General features: G+C 45.0%; 1 protein-coding gene across 1 annotated transcript in view; it reads right to left on the reverse strand.

Annotated features, from left to right (window-relative positions):
* KCNK9 (potassium two pore domain channel subfamily K member 9) overlaps window positions 1-16,775 on the reverse strand; it is a 92,863-nt gene extending 76,088 nt beyond the window's left edge. Inside the window, exon 1 of the mRNA XM_054640175.2 lies at window positions 16,186-16,775. Coding sequence (XP_054496150.1) covers window positions 16,186-16,768 — 583 coding nt within the window. The 5' untranslated portion in view covers window positions 16,769-16,775. The remainder of the gene's footprint in view (window positions 1-16,185) is intronic.
* Window positions 16,776-17,182: the final 407 nt, after the last annotated feature.

Raw genomic sequence — 17,182 nt, forward strand, 5'->3', positions numbered from 1 at the left:
ATTTTGTCCTAATAGCTGCTTCCAGCTTCTTCCTCTTCTTCAAAGTCTCTACCCATGTCCTGTGCAGGAAATCTTGCCAGCCCCTCCTTGCCAAAGAGCTCTGCACTGTGAATGGAAGCAAAAGTCACCATCCAAAAGACACAGGATGTTCCCTCAATATTAAGTGTATTAGACAGGCAACCAAAGAATGACACTGGGTCACAAGAGCATTTCCTCCTGTTAAATCTCACACAGCTTCTACTGAGATGTGCTCTTCTGGTTAGGAAGAGCATCAAGCACCTGATTAGTCTGCAGCCTCCATTCTTGCTTCATGGATAAATAAGAGTAGCAAGTTCTCAAGGGAACAGGAGAAGAGGGAATGCTCACAGCAGCCAAGAGCAGCTTGGCTTGAAGGAATCCACAAGAACAGCTTGAATATCACTGATTGTTTTGGAAGACATGAAGAGTAAAGGAAGGCCATGAGGCAAAGGCTCAAAAGCCTTAGGATATTTCTCTCTCTCAGATTCCCTCCAAGCAGAAGAGCAGCTAAGGAAGACAAAGCTTTTAGAATGCAGAAAGCTGAAAAGCTGTCCCCTCCTCTTGGACATCCTGAACCTAATATTAGTTCTCACAAAGTGATTTCCTTAAGCCAGTGGAGATGACTCAAAAAAAAAAAGGAGTTTTCAAGGAGCGTTTTCTCTTAATGTTGTAACACCAATTAATATATATTGGTTTTGTATATATATTTACATTTCTTTGACTCAGTTAATGCTCTTTCATGGGGTTCAAGGGGAAAATCTCTTCTGTTATTTAACATAAATCTCTTCCAGGCCTTCTATCCCAGGCCTTGTGTTCAATACACCATCTCCAAGTTCTGAAATTAGGTCCCCTGGGTTCTACATTTTCCACAGCACTGAAATGTGCACAGTATGATGTAGACAAAGACAGAGATATCTGTAATGGCTAATATGCAGCTGTATTGATTTTGGTGGTTATATGATGTTTGTTTACTTTTTTAAGCCCTGTTTGAGAACATTTTCTATTCCTTTCGGGCTACTGACATATTTTCCATTTGCTACAGGAGCTAATATCGATGCTACACCATGTGTGTGTAAATTTGTTGGGTGAGTAGGAGGAGATGCTTCCTTCAAAATACAGGCTCTCCAGACCACATTCTGCACACATTTATCTTAGTTTAAAGTCAACAAATACACCAAAACAACCAAGTTTTGCAGGATTTACAGAGAAATACTGATCAGAATCTGTTCCAGTCTGTCAGGATCCACCATTTTTGTCTGTTGGGAAAGCTGTGGGTGTTCTCTCCCACTCCCTGTTGTTGGAAGGGGGTGGGAACACAATACCACATGGGAATAAAAAAGCAGCTTTATGGTGAACTGATATATGAACAGGAATTAACAGGGTGGTGGGAAGGGATGAATCAGCCAGTCCCAGGGAAGACAAAGAAATTTTTGAGACACTACCCTGGATCTCACCCACTCAGACACAGCATCTTTTCTTGGCCCCTGTGATACATCACTTCTTCCTCTCACAAAAACCTAGTATTGCAGGATCAGGAAAACCTGAAAATGGCCCTGCCAGGAGCAAATCAACTGATCCTACACCCAGCCAGTGGTGCACAGTCAGTCCATGAGTGCCAAGTCAGCCCAAGGCATCCAGAACTGCTTCTGTGTAAATGAAGTTCAGCCCAGTGCTGAAGTCTAGAAAATATGGAACCCAACAAAAGTTTGGGCATCTGCACTTCCAGAACTAGGGAAGCATTCATTCCAGGCTATGGAACATAGGAGGAATAAAAGGTCATTATCTCTGAGGTTATTTCAACAGCAGGTATTTATGTCAGTCTTATGGTAAAAGACCCAGACTTGAGAGCCATGCAGGGGGAAAGAGATTTTGAAATGCAAAAATGGAGGCTGTACAAAGGCTTAGAGGGTTCTTCTGGGGAAAAAAAAAGTGCATTTGGGCTTAAATCTGTGTGGTAAATTATCTGTTCTCCCCCTGGTGCAGGCAAGTAATTCCTCTCACTTTAATGGACAATTTTATGGCTGCTAATAACATTTGTAGCTTAGATAATGACAAGGATAATCAAATCTCATGCTTGAGGGCATAAACTGATTGCTGCGGGGGTTAGCAACAAAATCGCCATTGCCATATATTGCACAGGTGTATTATGGGATGGATTTCCTTCCTCCAAAGTAGAAAGGCATTGGTGTCTGCCAAGATAACAGATTGGATGATTGTCTGTGCTATGGAAATTGCTGGTTTGTATGCATGGGATTTGGGGAAAGAGGAGGAACCTCTTTGTTTCAGCATTACAGAATATGCAACCCAAAATGCCAAGTGAGCAGGGGCTGCAAGATGAATATTGATGCCTGTCCTAGCAGAACAGCTCTCTTAGAGCCAAATTCAGCCTTGACCACCACAAAGTCCACTGTCAGACAGCAAACATTGCTGTACATTGAGCATTTAGAAACATCCATTAAATGCATAATCCCAGAAGCTGAGGGTTGGGAAAAACCCCAATAAACCATTTGACCTGGTTTAGGATGCTCAGATCCTCAGTCCATCATTTGGGGTTACTCAGCTCAGCAGGCAGCTCCTGTAGAGCAGCTCTCAGCCACCCATTCCTAGGAACACATGGCTGGAGGGGCCTTCAAAGGTAACTGAGCCCTTTCAAAACTGAGGCAGGCTGAAGTTTACCAAACCCAATTGGACAATTGTTAAACCACTTCAGACAAATATCCCAGTACTGGCACTCTGGAGGTTCCTTACAGATCATGTTATAGCTGTTTTCACAGCTGATGATCAGCCTACATCTGGGTATGTATGCAGAAAAAACTTATCAATGTCCTCTTTACAACAACCTTTCCCATGTTTGAAGCTGTTATTATTCCTTCCCTTAGCATATTTCATATCTGTACACTTCACACTGAATACAGGTTAATTTTTCTTTCAGCATTTTGATTTTTCTCATCCTTCCACAAAACACTATGTGACCAAAACTGCACTCAGTTTCCAGGCTGAAGCCTTACCACTTTATCAGCATGATGTTGTAGTACCTGCATCTAGTCAGTTTATATCATTTTTTATATGTCTTTGATATTTTCTTCTTCAGTGTAATTCTGTGCACTTGACTTTATTGAATTTCATCATATTGATTCCAGACCATTTCTCCAACCTAACAAAATCGTTTTGTATTCTGCTCCTGCCCTCGCAGTGCTAGCCACCCCTCACAATTAATGTGTGTACTCTCTGTTCTACCAGACAAGCCATTAATGGGAAACTTGAATAGTACCAGCCACAGGACAGACCCCAGTATGACTGCCTATGTTATGTCCATCCAATCTGACAGAAAACCAGTGATAAATATTTCTGCATTTTTTAATCCTATTGTGAAATTATCTGGTGGCAGATTCAGCAGATCTGTGGGCTTGTATTTTCTGTACCCAATTACACCTGCACAGTGTATGTGTTTTTCACACATGTGATAAGCCCAGTCACTGTCCAGCCTCTGGTCCACAGTGTGTGTCCATCCAGATTTTACAGCCACCTCGCAGTTTAACCCAGTCTAGGATTTTCTACTGCAATTATGAGACCTCAAAGCTATTATCATGCCACATATATCATAAATTCCCTCTCCATCAGCTATCTGCTGGAATAAAAACAACCCAGAGAAGAGCATGAGTTACTCAAGAAAAACTTGGGGTTGTTCCAGCTTGTCCCTTGTTATCCCCTAGGTACTTTCACGCTGATTAACAGCTTGGTCAAATACCTTTCTGAAGATCAAATTTAGGTTGGCTGAGCATTAACTGCCCGTGTTCTCTCCTGTCCCTTTTTTAAAGATAGGCAGCATGTTTGTTTTTCCTTGCAACAGCCACTGGTAGGGCTGTTCAAACAGCAGCCATAAAAAGCTGGTCACACTGCTAACACCGAGCAGTTGCTGTTAGAGGAGAGGTTTGATTCTTATCCTGATATTCAGCTGGAGACAGAATTGTAAAATGCACTGACAGCCCCTCAGGGAAGCCCAAACCTTCAGAAAAAAAAAAAAAAAGGACAAGATAAACATACAAAGATCCCAAGCAAGATCCAAGGCAAACTTCAAATAGCCTGTGTGTGTAGGGAACCATTATAAACACAGGACGGGGAGGCCAGTCCATACCTTGCCGCAAGGCAGGGCAGAATGCACGGGTCATTCCTGACAGATGCTTGTCCATCCTGTTCTGCAAGACCTAGCAAAGAAGAGCCCAGGGCACCCCCCACCAACCACACATTTCTGTTTCACAAGTTATCACTGCTAGAAAGGTCTTTTTTCTGTGTTGCCCCTCTAATGCTTCCTCACTGTTAACATTTCTCCTTATTCACTGTGCCACACTCAAGGTCTTCAGGAACAGACCTGGAGTTTTGGTCAGATTTGAAATGCTCCACAGGCTGGATTCTTGTCAGAAATAGTATTTAACTTCTCATCACCCAACCTGCAGTCAGGCTCCATCTAGTTATCCAGAGCAGGACCACACATGCCCAAGAGCCAGCAACCTTCCCCAAGACAGCTATTGCTGGGCACTCAGAGCCAAGCTTGCATCCTGTGCCTCTTCCTCTTCAATACCACCAGCCTTTACTGTGTGTGATCCATCTTGGGAAAAGAAAAACCTCCTGAAACTTTTAAAAAGAAATCTATGTTATACCAAAATGGCAGCAGCATACCTACATCGTAAAGACACTGATTTCAAACATCAGACAGCAACAGCAATGAAGCAAGTCTGAAACTTTATGAAAAATTGTTTCTGGTGCCAGTCCAGCAAGTCAGACCTGAATGCAACCCACACATAAACTATCAAAAGTACAGGAGTGGTACAAGGCCTTCTGAAAGAAGATATAAAAGGGGCTGCATATCTGGAGAGAAAAAAAAAATAAGCCATTCTGAATCATACCTAGTGCTTTTCACTCATTAAAATAAATCTTTTGGATGTGCAGTACATTCAGTAACTGACTTGTAGCACTGCTAATTTGCCTATGTTAGCCCACATCTCTAGGTATCAGCTCATGCTCTTTCCCCTGACTGCCAGAGTGCACTCATTAAGGCAAACACATTGCTGCTGAAGTACTAATTGTTTTGAAAAGTGCCCTTTAAACAAGAGGCCTTTTACTACTAGGCAGGATGTGTTCTAAGAGCTTTAGCCTTTGCTGCCAAAAGACTGGTTGATCATTTTTTGTTTGTCAGAGAAAAATACCAGAAATGAACGAAAGAGCTGATAGGGCATCAGTACAGACTGAACAGCAACCACCTCCTTCCTCATCTTGGGATCTTCATTCCCACATGGAACAGCAAAAGAGAGGAGAAACTCCAAAGTAGAGAGGTTGGGAAGATCATTGAATTGTCAATGTATCGGTTGAAAGGTCAACTGAAGAGTTCAGGTCGACTCACTAGGATTTCCTGGTGCTTCCAAAGGCACAGATCCAGTGTTGCTGTTTTAACTATCAATTGCCTAGAACCAGCCCAATGTCACTTCTAACACTTTTAAGTAATATTGAAAAAGAAGAGAGAAGAGAGGAGAAGAGAGAGAAGAGAGAAGAGAGGAGAAGAGAGAGAAGAGAGGGAAGAGAGAAGAGAGAAGAACCCCACACAAACCAAAAACAAAGACATATTTGGTGTCCACAAGCAAACAAACAGTAGATCAGGAACGTTTTTAGAGGACATGTCAAAGTGAAGGTGGGTGGATAACTTTAAATGTTGGAAGAGACTTTCACTCCCCAAATGTTGGTCTCCAGACTATCACATCCCAAAATACAGGGTTTTTTTCCCTCTTTGGCAGTCTGGGGCAATCCAGTCTTTTTGAAAGCTTAGTACATGTGATGATCCTGAATAATGCTGAAAGAGAATCCTTTTACTGTTTCTAGTTCTCAGCAGAAAATACAATATGTTTTATTCTGTAAGGAACTCTTCTAAAATTCATGGTTTACTTTGGAAGCCCAAGAAGTCCCCAAAGGCCAGAAAAAATGTGAGCCAGCATTGAGACTTCAAGTCACTTCTACAAGTATGAGATTTTTTTCTGATGCAAGATTGTAATGGAGAGTTCAATCATCTTCATTTCATGAACTGTTTTTAAATATTCTTGATGCAGTATCTTACATGACACAGCCTGCAAGCAGAGCTGTATGGTCAGGGCTCCATGTCCTTCCTGGTGCTGGAATTCATTTTATTGCAGTACAGTATTTTATATGTATCCAGAGCAAAGTTAAATTAAGCACCAAACTGCAGATTTTTTAGAAATTATTACTGCTGCAAACACTGTTTGCACTGAGTGAAGTCAGCCTTGTTTCACCATAACAGTTCAAACTACTAAAAACTAACAGCAACTGTTCATTAGTTCAAGTAATGGAGATATATCCCTTTGAAACAGGAATATTTGACACCTTTTCCTACTGTGTCTGGTCCTGAGAAATTCCATGTGGGTGTGAAATGCAGCAGAGTGACAAATCAAAACTCAAGTGGCTTAGGTTTGTTACAACATATAATTTCTGACACAGTTCCCATAGCCCGTGTTGGTTTAAGCATAGGAGGAGGACATCCTCTCCAGAGGACATCAAAAGCAAAGAGGGTGGAAGAAATAAAATATTCTATCTCCACCCAAAACACCCCTGTAATGAGTTAATGGTAGCAGACATCTGAAATTGCCGGCATTGCCAATTGCTTTGGGAGTGGATCTCCTTATTTATATCTTCCCTTCAATATGTCAAGAATATCCCTAAATTGGGAGTCTGTGAGCATTTCCTTAGAGCTAATCTCCTGCACTACACAATTAGAGAGCTGCAGCAGGTTTCATTCATCAATCTGTGCCCTCAAGCCCTCTGTGAATTTTTTCTGCCTGAGAAGGAAGGTCCTCTTCTCTGATGGGAAAGTAGGAGACAATCAGCTTCCCATCAGATGCATTTTAACCCCACTACTTGCCTGCTTTTCTCTGAAGCTCTTTTTTTCCTTCTGGTGCAGGGAATTGAAAGGACAAAGCAGGCTGCTCCCTCCTAATCATCCTAATAAGTAACAAATACAGCAGCCCTTAATAGAGAGATTCCTTTCACTGGCATGCCCTAATCACCTCCATAATGAAAGCAGTTAAAGAGGATATTGAACCCTTTAACCAACTGATAACTGCCTAAGCCTCTTGTGGCAATTGGCCAGGTATTAATAAAAAAAGTCATTGAACTCCTTAAAAATGAAAAAAACTGCTAGGAAACTTCAGGGATTCTTCCCCTGAAACAGAAAAAATATAAGTGCCCATTACACTTGAGAAAAAAGAAAAGCATCTTAGTGGATCAGAAAGTGATAGATCAGAAGAAGTTAAGAAGTTGTTAACTGTCTGGGAGTCATGAAAGTAAGGAAAACAGACAAACAGCAAGAAAAGAACCACACACCACCAAAAAAAAAAAAATAAAAACATCAACATTCTTCCTTAAGATTTCTCTTTGCTCAAGTTTGAGGTATGCAGTAGGCATGTAAGTTCAGCCTTTCAGTTTCAATTAAAAAGACACAAATCAGTATAAATGTCAAAGTCAACTTCATTATTAAAAACAAATAAATTTATAAATTATTATAAACAAATAAAACTGTTTTTAAATATATTTTCCATTAGTTGGTTTGCTATAGAATATAGCTCCTTGCATTGAAGAATTCTTGTCAAATAATGGCCTGATCCGAAACAACTATGACTCAAAATATTTTCTCTGTTACTTATAATAAATCTTGGATCAGGCCTTTATTTCTGGGTTTGGGGTTTTTGGGTTTCTTTTGTTTGTTTGTTATTTTGCCAAATATTCTTTTATAGAGGAGGTGTCCACAGACAGTCTCACTTTAATCAAAGGAAATGCTGTAGCTACAACACCAGCAATATCTATTTTAGTTGTAGCTAATCAAGTGAGAGATACCTTGTGGGTATCAGTAGCATGGAAATCTACCTAAAATCAGCAGATTCTATTATCCTGAGAAAATAAAAAGTTATAACTGATTTGCATTGCAGCAATGTCCATGGGTGAAATTTCTGAAGGAGTCCACAGATTCACCCAAAATTATCCAAAAAGAGGAGAATAGGCCTGCTACACACAGCAAACATCTGTTGCAGGTCCACAGTAACCTCTTAGCTCCACTTACAGGCATCAAGGACTCATTAGTTCTGCATCACCAGTAAGTGTCCTTGCTAGCTAGAGGGCAAGGGGATCTTTCATATGACCTCTAACTATACCCAGCCAAGGACCTTCAGTAAAATCCACAGCAAGTGGACACCTGATAGCCTAAAGAGCCTTTGACAGAAGACACATAGTAATAACAGATAATTAGGCAGAACAGCAGATGAACCTTCATGAAACAAAGCTCCAGGTTCTGCTATTACTGCGTGTCAGAAGAACTGGGCTGCAGGAGTTTGCCAGTATCACCTTAAACTCCTTATGGATCTCTGACTTTGGTTCATCTCCACTGTTCAATCTGGCTGTAAACTCATGCCATGCCATCCAAAAGAGAAAGAAGTGAGCAGTTTGGCAATTAGAAATAGCTCCCAACCTGGATCTTCAGAAAGTCATTTTCTCTTCTTGTTTCTAAACTGAGGATAATTTTTACACAGAAGTGTTGTGAAGATGAATCACCTAATGTCAGTACAGCATTCTGAATATAAAGTTCTTTGCAGCTCCAGCTCAAAGCCATGAGAAAGGATTTCAGCATTTATGGGGGAATATGCTCCGACACTGAAGGAACTGAGCACCTCAGCTCACATGGCATTCGAGGAAACACAACAGCATTCTCGGCTGTCCTTCGTGCCAGACCAGCAGCATCTGTCCCAAAACTCATGGTGTCCAACAGGGAAGCTCTCCATTAATCAGTTTTCCTTTGGTCAAGCCTCATAGTTGTGAAGCTGTCCCAAGAAAAAGCAAAAGGTTTTCATTATTTTTATTTGAAGCAGGCTTAAGCCCACTGCCAACAGCTAAATTTCTTTCCTTATTCTTAGTCAAAACCACCTTCTTTCACTCCCAGTTCTGCCCTGTGAACCTCTGCTTGCCATCCTTGTATCAGCAGGATCATCTTCTCCTTCAGCTAACTTCTTTCCCAAAACACCAACACCTCTAGCTTCTAACCTTGACTGTGGGTAAACACAGATATTTCTATTCTGACACTTGCAAGGGTCCATAAATGAGTTTACTGGCTAGAAAAATAATCAAAAAGCAAAGACCATAAAGTGGAAAAAATAGAATTTCAACTATCTTTGTGTTTTTTTTCTCAAGAAAAACAAGTTGACCCAAGAACTACTAGGTCTCAAGAAGTAGGGAAAAAAAGGAAGATTCAGAAAATCATAGAACATACGGCTGATAAAGACTTCAAGAGGTCAGCCAGTCCACTTTCCTTCCCAAAGGCAAAAGCAGCTACAGCTTATTCATTACTGGGAAATTTTTGTGTTATCTCTTTTTAAAGCAGCCTCCTTAGGCAGTCTCTACCTGCACACAACCATCCTGACGGTAGGGAAGAGTTTTCTTCATGGTTAATCTAAATCTCACTTGCTTCAGATAAAGAAAGGTAAAGAAAGAAGTTATGCATAGTTAGGAGGAAGTGAAAGAGCACCAAATCCTAAAAAACTACAAGACACTAATTTCTCCAGTTGTTACATAAGGGAATCTTCAGACACCTCCACCTAGCTCAGTGGTCAGAGGTTTCTCAATATTTCCCCAAAACTGTTTTCCAACTCTTACTATTATGTTTGCACTGCCAATAAGCCACACTGTGGGAAGTTGCAGCTCAACATCATTCTGAGCTGTAATTTTTACTTGTTTATCAGTGATTTTTAAAAAGCTTTTGCTGAAGTGCCTCTGGCAGGAATCTGAGGTATCATTGCAAAACCAGTTTTCAAGAACTCAGGAACTCTATCCACAAACATGAGCAAAGTAGCTTCAAAGTCTCTTTTGTTGGCAGAATACTATGCTGGTTTTGTTTTCTTTTTTTTTTTTTTTTTTTTTTTTTTAGTTTTCATCAGACAAAGAATATAGTGTGAAACAATCTTCCTGACTATTCTAGTTTTGCAGGGGAGAAAAATCCCATACGCAGTCCATCTTCACAGGGCTCACTGTAGCAGAACCTCCTTCTTGTTTTGGAGATACCACCAGCAGATATTCAGGTCCTCAGCATCCAGTATTCTCCACTAAGCCTTCAGATGGCATGAATTAAGAGATTTGTTACTTTGGTGCATCTACAGTGCATTTCTCTCACTAGAAAATCTTGCTCTCTGCTTTCACCTGAATTTATTAATAATTGATTGGCTTAATCTACTCTGTGTTTGTTTGGTTTTTTAACAAGATATGACCTTCATGGTCCCGGCAAGTCAGGAATGCCACAGTTAATTGACCAAAACATTTGTGTCTTTACTCTTAATCTCTTCCCTTACACGTCTTGTTTTCTTCCTTTCTTTTTTTTCTTTCCATTGCAGGTTGTCCATCTGCCATGATTCCCTACTCAAACCTTTTCAATGGACTGGCTCTAAATATTACCATCCACCAAAAACCAAGAGCAGACTCAAAATACCAGAGGTTAGTCTTAAAAGAGGAGCAACAGACAAAATAATTCACTTGTGAGAACACTTCGATCTTTTCCTTACCCAGATTAGAGACATCACTGCACTTCTAAGTTGGTGTTTTTGAACTCATTTTATGGAAGGGTAGAACAATGCAGAGAAAGAACACGGAGACTCAACCAACCGCTATCCCAAAATGGATTTAAGCATGTGTTTGCTCAGTTCATTAATGCAGGTTCAAACTCCCTGTCAGGACACCATCTGCCAGAAGTATGAAATGTCCTCATCTGGATGCAGACAGCTCCTGAGTGTTTGGCTACTCAGCAGCCAACCAGCTGTCAAGAGGTGGGTGTTCCATTCACCATTACAGGTATTGCATGACATTCTTTAAAAAAGTATTTTATCTGAATAGTTCACTCACTGCTTATCGTAGGTTCAAAACTGAAAACAGAGTCCTAAAAGCTACAAAAAGAGACTCATAATTCACAGCACAGACTGCCTTAATTTTGCTCCCCTTAGAGTCACTTCTCAGGAAAAAATAAATGAATAACAATTTTCAATCTGTTAGTTGTTTCAGTTCAATTTACAGTGACACAAGCAGCTTTCAGTTCTTTACATTCCGCATAAGCCTCCAGAAATATTCAGTGTTTACTAGAGTTTGGTGGTGTTAAATCAAGTACAACTATCACCCTTTAAGGCCTAAATGATAGAGCGATATCCATACCAATAACACATTTTGACAGTGTTGACACCTGCTTACAGAAAAGCAGTTTAATGACCTATAGAAAAGGGCATTAAAACTTGCTAGAAATCCTAGAAATAACCCTTTGTTTTTGTAAGGTGGTGTTTTTATTCATAGTATCAAGCCTTTAGATGAACTCTGTGGCATATTCTACAGCATATCTCATAAAAGACAAATAGCTGGATGAAGAGCTTCATTAAACCACTCTTTTTCATCATTTTGACTCTGCAAGTGGAAATGGATAGGAATTCATACTAGCTCACTCTGAAACAAGAACAGTCCTGAAATGAATGCAGCACCTGGTGAGAGCCAAAAAAAGCTTATTAACTCTTTTTGATCCCCGAAAGACTTTTACACAATTCAAACACAGCCAAAACTTTGTAGAAGCTGGGGGGAGAAGAAGGGGAGGGGGAGAGGATTTTCTGCTAATTGATTTTAAGAGCAGACTCATCGAGTGTTGTAGCACCTGCTGTTGTCAACCTTTCCATTGTTGTGTTGGTTTAAAAGAAAAAGAAAAAAGGAAAGAAAGAAAGAACATGAACATTGTACCTGAGGAATAGAAACACATGTTCTGCCCCAGGTTAAAAAAAAAAAACTGTTTTCATATACTTGATTAGCTCTCACTTTTTAATTTAATACTCAGCTTAACAAGTGAGCAGTAACCCCAAAGCATCCGCCAATAAAAGCCAAATACCATAGATTAGAGAAAATGAGATACTTGACCAAATCTCAGTGCTTTGCCTAACACAGGAGATTTTCAGGTTTTCACGGTCCCTTCCAAACAGGTCTTTAATGATGCGATTCCAGGGCGAGCAACAAGCGGCAGAGCCTGCCCGGGGAGGGGAGTCCGGAGCTGCGGCGGCGGCGGATGGGAACCGAACCCGAGCACCGCAGCCCGAGGGCTCTGCCGGGGCTGTCCCTGTCCCTGCCCCTGTCCCTGTTCCCTCAGCACTACGGACAGGGGACACTGCCGGAGCTGTCCCTGTCCCTGTCCCTGTCCCTCAGCACCACGGACCGGGGACACTGCCGGAGCTGTCCCTGTCCCTTCAACACCACGGACAGGGGACACTGCCGGAGCTGTCCCTGTCCCTGTCCCTGTCCCTCAGCACCACGGACCGGGGACACTGCCGGAGCTGTCCCTGTCCCTCAACACCACGGACCGGGCACACTGCTGGGGCTGTCCCTGTCCCTCCAGCACCACGGACCGGGGACACTGCCGGAGATGTCCCTGTCCCTGTCCCTGTCCCTGTCCCTCAGCACCACGGACCGGGGACCCTGCCGGGGCTGTCCCTGTCCCTTCACCACCACGGACCGGGGACACTGCTGGGGCTGTCCCTGTCCCTCCAGCACCAGGGACAGGGGACACTGCCGGGGCTGTCCCTGTCCCTTCAACACCACGGACCGGGGACACTGCCGGGGCTGTCCCTGTCCCTCCAGCACCACGGACCGGGGACACTGCCAGGGCTGTCCCTGTCCCTGCAGAACCACGGACCGGGGACACTGCCGGAGCTGTCCCTGCAGAACCACGGACCCGGGACACTGCCTGAGATGTCCCTGTCCCTCCAGAACCATGGACGGGGGACACTGTCGGAGCTGTCCCTGCAGAACCACGGACCGGGGACACTGCCTGAGATGTCCCTGTCCCTGTCCCTCTCCCTGTGCCTGTCCCTGTCCCTTCAGCACCACAGCCCCAGGGCTCTGCCGGAGCTGTCCCTGTCCCTGTCCCTGTCCCTGCAGAACCACGGACCGGGGACACTGCCTGAGATGTCCCTGTCCCTGTCCCTGTCCCTGTGTCTGTCCCTGTCCCTGTCCCTGTCCCTGTCCCTGTCCCTTCAGCACCACAGCCCCAGGGCTCTGCCGGAGCTGTCCCTGTCCCTCCCCCTCCAGAACCATGGACAGGGGACGCTGCCGGGGCTGTCCCTTCGGCACCATGGACAGTGGACTTTGCCAGAGCTGTTCCTCCAGTACCACAGAGTGGGGGCACTGCCAGACTTGGACCTTGAGTACCATGGCCACTGCCATGGGTGGGTGTCCTTTCAGCACCACAGACTGGGGACACTGTCAGAGCTGTCTCTTCAGCCCCATGTCTCAGGGGCAATGGGGCACCTGTTCCATGGTCTGGGGACACTGTTGGACCTGTCCCCTGGCACTGGAAGAGAAGCACCAACCTCTTCCTGGCTACTGATGGGCCATGGCCAACCATGAACACCTTTGATTAAATTAAAGCCACAGTAGTTGAAATCAGCACAGTGAAGAAGTAATCGCTCCAGACATGTTGCTAGCATGGCAATATCACAGAGTGCAATTAAGTTAGACATAAATTAATCTGCAACCATATGCATCTTGCTCGACTTTGTGGTCCGCTGATTCCTATCACTGCTTTGTCTGAAGGGACGTTTTGTGGAGACAGAGGTACCCTTCCAGATTAGGCAAGGTCTTTGTTCATTCTCTTTTAAAGGTCAGCCTGCAATGATAGTTGAGACACACTTTTGCTGGAGTATCTACTGAATAAAGCAGGTTCACGAATGCACACCCCACTGTATGTGCTTCTGGAAGTCTGTCCAAAAGGTTTTAGAGGGAGAAAGATGTATATGAGAGCATACACACAGATTTGAAAAGAAATAACCAGCACAAAATATTAATATGAATATTTTAGGTCACTTCCCTGGACAAGATAACAACTCTTATTTTTCTAAGAACTTAAACAAAGTAGTTTTTTGGGGGTTTTCTCCATCTGTGAGACAAATTAGTTTAGGATAAATAAGAAATTAAAGAAAAATCTTCCATGCTTACTTTTACAGACTAGCTGTAGATCAGATAACATCATGAAGCCACTTTAGTACTGAAGAGATGGTACAAAAAATAGAATTTCATTTGGCAAGATGCAGAGAGCAACTATTAATAAACTTTTGAAAGACGGATCAGATATCCTCCCAGAGCACAGCTTCCCAAGCGAACAATTGTTACAGAATGTCTGTAACTTTCTGCACCATTCTTTATTATCAGTCTTCCTCCCAGTGGTTCCCTGTTGCTATACACATTTTTAAATTTAAACAATTCATACATCCCAAAGCACCCCTGCCTACAGAAATGCATTCTGAGGTACTCCAAGCTTCCTAAACAAATCCCAGCCCTCTGAAGGAGAAAATGCTACAACTTCCCATGCAGGTTGTACTTGTTTATGGATAAAATACCATCAAAACAGCAAAGTACTGTACAAACAGCCCTTTCTGTCAGCAAAAGAGCTTAAGAACACAGCAAGTATTGCAGGCAGCTCCTAGGCAGGAGTACAGGGCACCGTGAGTACACAGGGGTGTGTGGAAGGCTGTTGTAACACAGAGGAGCAGAACAGTATTCACTTAGCACACACAAGTGGCAAGAGACAGGCTGAGGAGGAGAGACTCATGGTCAAAGGAGGAAAGAGAGTTCTGACATTGTAACCAACAGCGGGAAATACAAATCATCAGCCAAAGTTGCATTCTACTTTATATTCTATAACCTGATAATATATGCATTTGTATTAATATAGCTAATAACAGAAAGGTCGAGGAAATTAACCCTTAAACATCTTATCTTTGTAAGGGCAAATAGGCTTTATACTGTCAGATGGTCACTCAAAGGAAATTTTTTACTGCCCCAGGTAAATATAGTCAAATACAAATATAAGCAGACACTTTTCAAAGTGCAGTGGACAACACGTTCCACTGAAAACTCAGTATCTTCCAGTGGCAGTGTGAAAATTTCTTGTAACAGTCCCTACATGGCAAAAAGACCAAGTCCTCCTGTATTAATAAGAGAACTAATTTCATGTCCTGTCATGTCTAATGCACTATCAAACAGCCACTGAGTTAGAGGGGTCTTTTCAGACCTCCGCAGATATTAGAAGTCTGGGAGAAAAAACATTATCAACTGCCTTAGTAAATCCACCTTAAAGAACACAAAACCAGCACGAGTAAACCTGCTCATCCAGCCAAAGCCAGAGTTGTAGCACAGTTCTGTGTGCACTCCATAGCCTCTAATCACCATGGTATTTATTTTTATGGCAGAGAAGCAAACTTCGTGACAAATTCTCAGCTTTAGCTGTGGGAAGCAGGGAAGTACAAAATGACAGCCTGTGGCTGTGTCCACTGACTGCCCCTTGACTGTCCTGGGAAGCAGCACATCTGGGAGGCTGGGCAGCATGGATGTGACAGCGAGCATCATTTTGCCTGGCAGACTATGTGCCCACAAAGGGGAAACACAGACTGTGACCTGTTGTCACATCAGATGCTCCAGTTGCAATAAAAACTCCAGGAACACATTGTCAGTGCCCAGGGTTTGAGCACAGCAGTGGGAACCACCACCACTGCCCTTGCCAACTCCAAAACAAAGTTTGCAAAAGCAGGTCTACCCCATGTCTGGCTACATGAAGGGCTTTCCCAGCTGATCCAGTTCCCATGCCCTCATCATTTTCATTCTCTTCCAGCTACTTTTTCCCTAAGTTTTCCCCATGTCTCTTAAGGTGGAAGGAGTGTGACAACAGGGCCTTCTTCCTGAGGGGAACCCCAGGAGTGTCACTCTGCCTCTTCCCTCTTCCACTCTCTTCCTCTCCATCCAAGCCACAGCACCATGGTAGCCACCTGGCAGTGCCAATGCCCCCAGCCAGACCAGCCCCACTCTTCTCCAGTCACACAAGAGACAGAGGATCCATCTCCAGGAGAAGAGGCGCGGGACACCCTCAAGTCCAACAAGTGCCCAAGAAGAGCATTAAATTACGTAACATGGGACGGAAGCAAAAAGACTCATCCAGCACAGACACCCTTGCATGCCACAGCCTCCCTGCCCCTCTCCCTTTTTTTTTTCCAGCCCGGGAAGTTTTTGCCCCAGCCCCGGCCTTGGCCCCACAGGGTCTCCCCGAGGGGAGCCACTCACCGATGGTCGTGATGACCGTGATGGCAAAGTAGAAGGAGCCGGCGAATTTCCACTGGACTCCGGCGCGGTGCGGCTCGGACTGCATGATCACCAACTCCAGCTGCCGGTAGTCCTCGCTGGTGATGTTGTACTTTCCTTTGAGCCGGATCTCCTCGGCTTTGAGTTTCTCTTCCTCCCGCATCTCGTTGTCGGACTCCAGGGCATCAAAGACGGCAGCCCCGACCAGCAGGTAGGTGAACGTGCAGATGATGAGGGACAGGGTCCGCACGTTCTGCCTCTTCATGGCCGCCAGCAAGGGGCGAGTGAGGGGACCATGTCCCCCCCTGGCCGCCCGGGGTTCCGACAGGCCGCAGCAGCTACAGCAGGGGAGCAGCTGCCGGGGGGGCCGGCGGCGCCCGCCGCCGCTGCCGCCGCTCCGGGGCAGCTTGTGCTGCGGCGGCGGTCGCTCCCCGCCCGCCTGCTCGGGCTCCTGCGAAGAAGAGAGGCACAGGAGGCTGCTGGAGCGCCGGGACCAGGTTCCCTGAAGACGGGAAACTCTGCGCAGGACCTGCCCAAACCAAGCCGTCCCAGTGCGCAGGGCCATCCAGGGCACCCCCCGCTCCTCCCCAGCACCGAGGCCAGGGGCAGGGGGTCCCCGCCGAGGGGCCGGCGGCCCCGGCACGGAGTCCTGCGGCGGGCGGGTCCCCCCGCGAAGTTGGCGCGGCGGCGCGGGGAAGGGTCGCCCGCAGCCCGGGCGGGGCGCGGCGGGGAGGCGGAGGCCGCCGCCGTCCCAAGTTTCTTCAGGCGGAGCGGCGGGGCCGGGGGGAGCCGGGCGGCGGCAGCGCGCCCATCCGCGGAGGAGGAGCGGGGCGAGGGGAGGAGGGCTCCCGGGCTCCGGCCGTCGGGGACCCGACCCGCCCCGGCCCCGGCTGCCTGCGGGAGCGCCGGCCGGGAGGGTCGGGACGGGCTGGGCGCTCTATTCTTTCCGCCGCGGTGCGCGGAGGGCGGCAGGGAGCCG

The sequence above is a fragment of the Agelaius phoeniceus genome, chromosome 1 (genome assembly GCF_051311805.1).
Source record: "Agelaius phoeniceus isolate bAgePho1 chromosome 1, bAgePho1.hap1, whole genome shotgun sequence".
Classification (NCBI taxonomy): Eukaryota; Metazoa; Chordata; class Aves; order Passeriformes; family Icteridae; genus Agelaius; species Agelaius phoeniceus.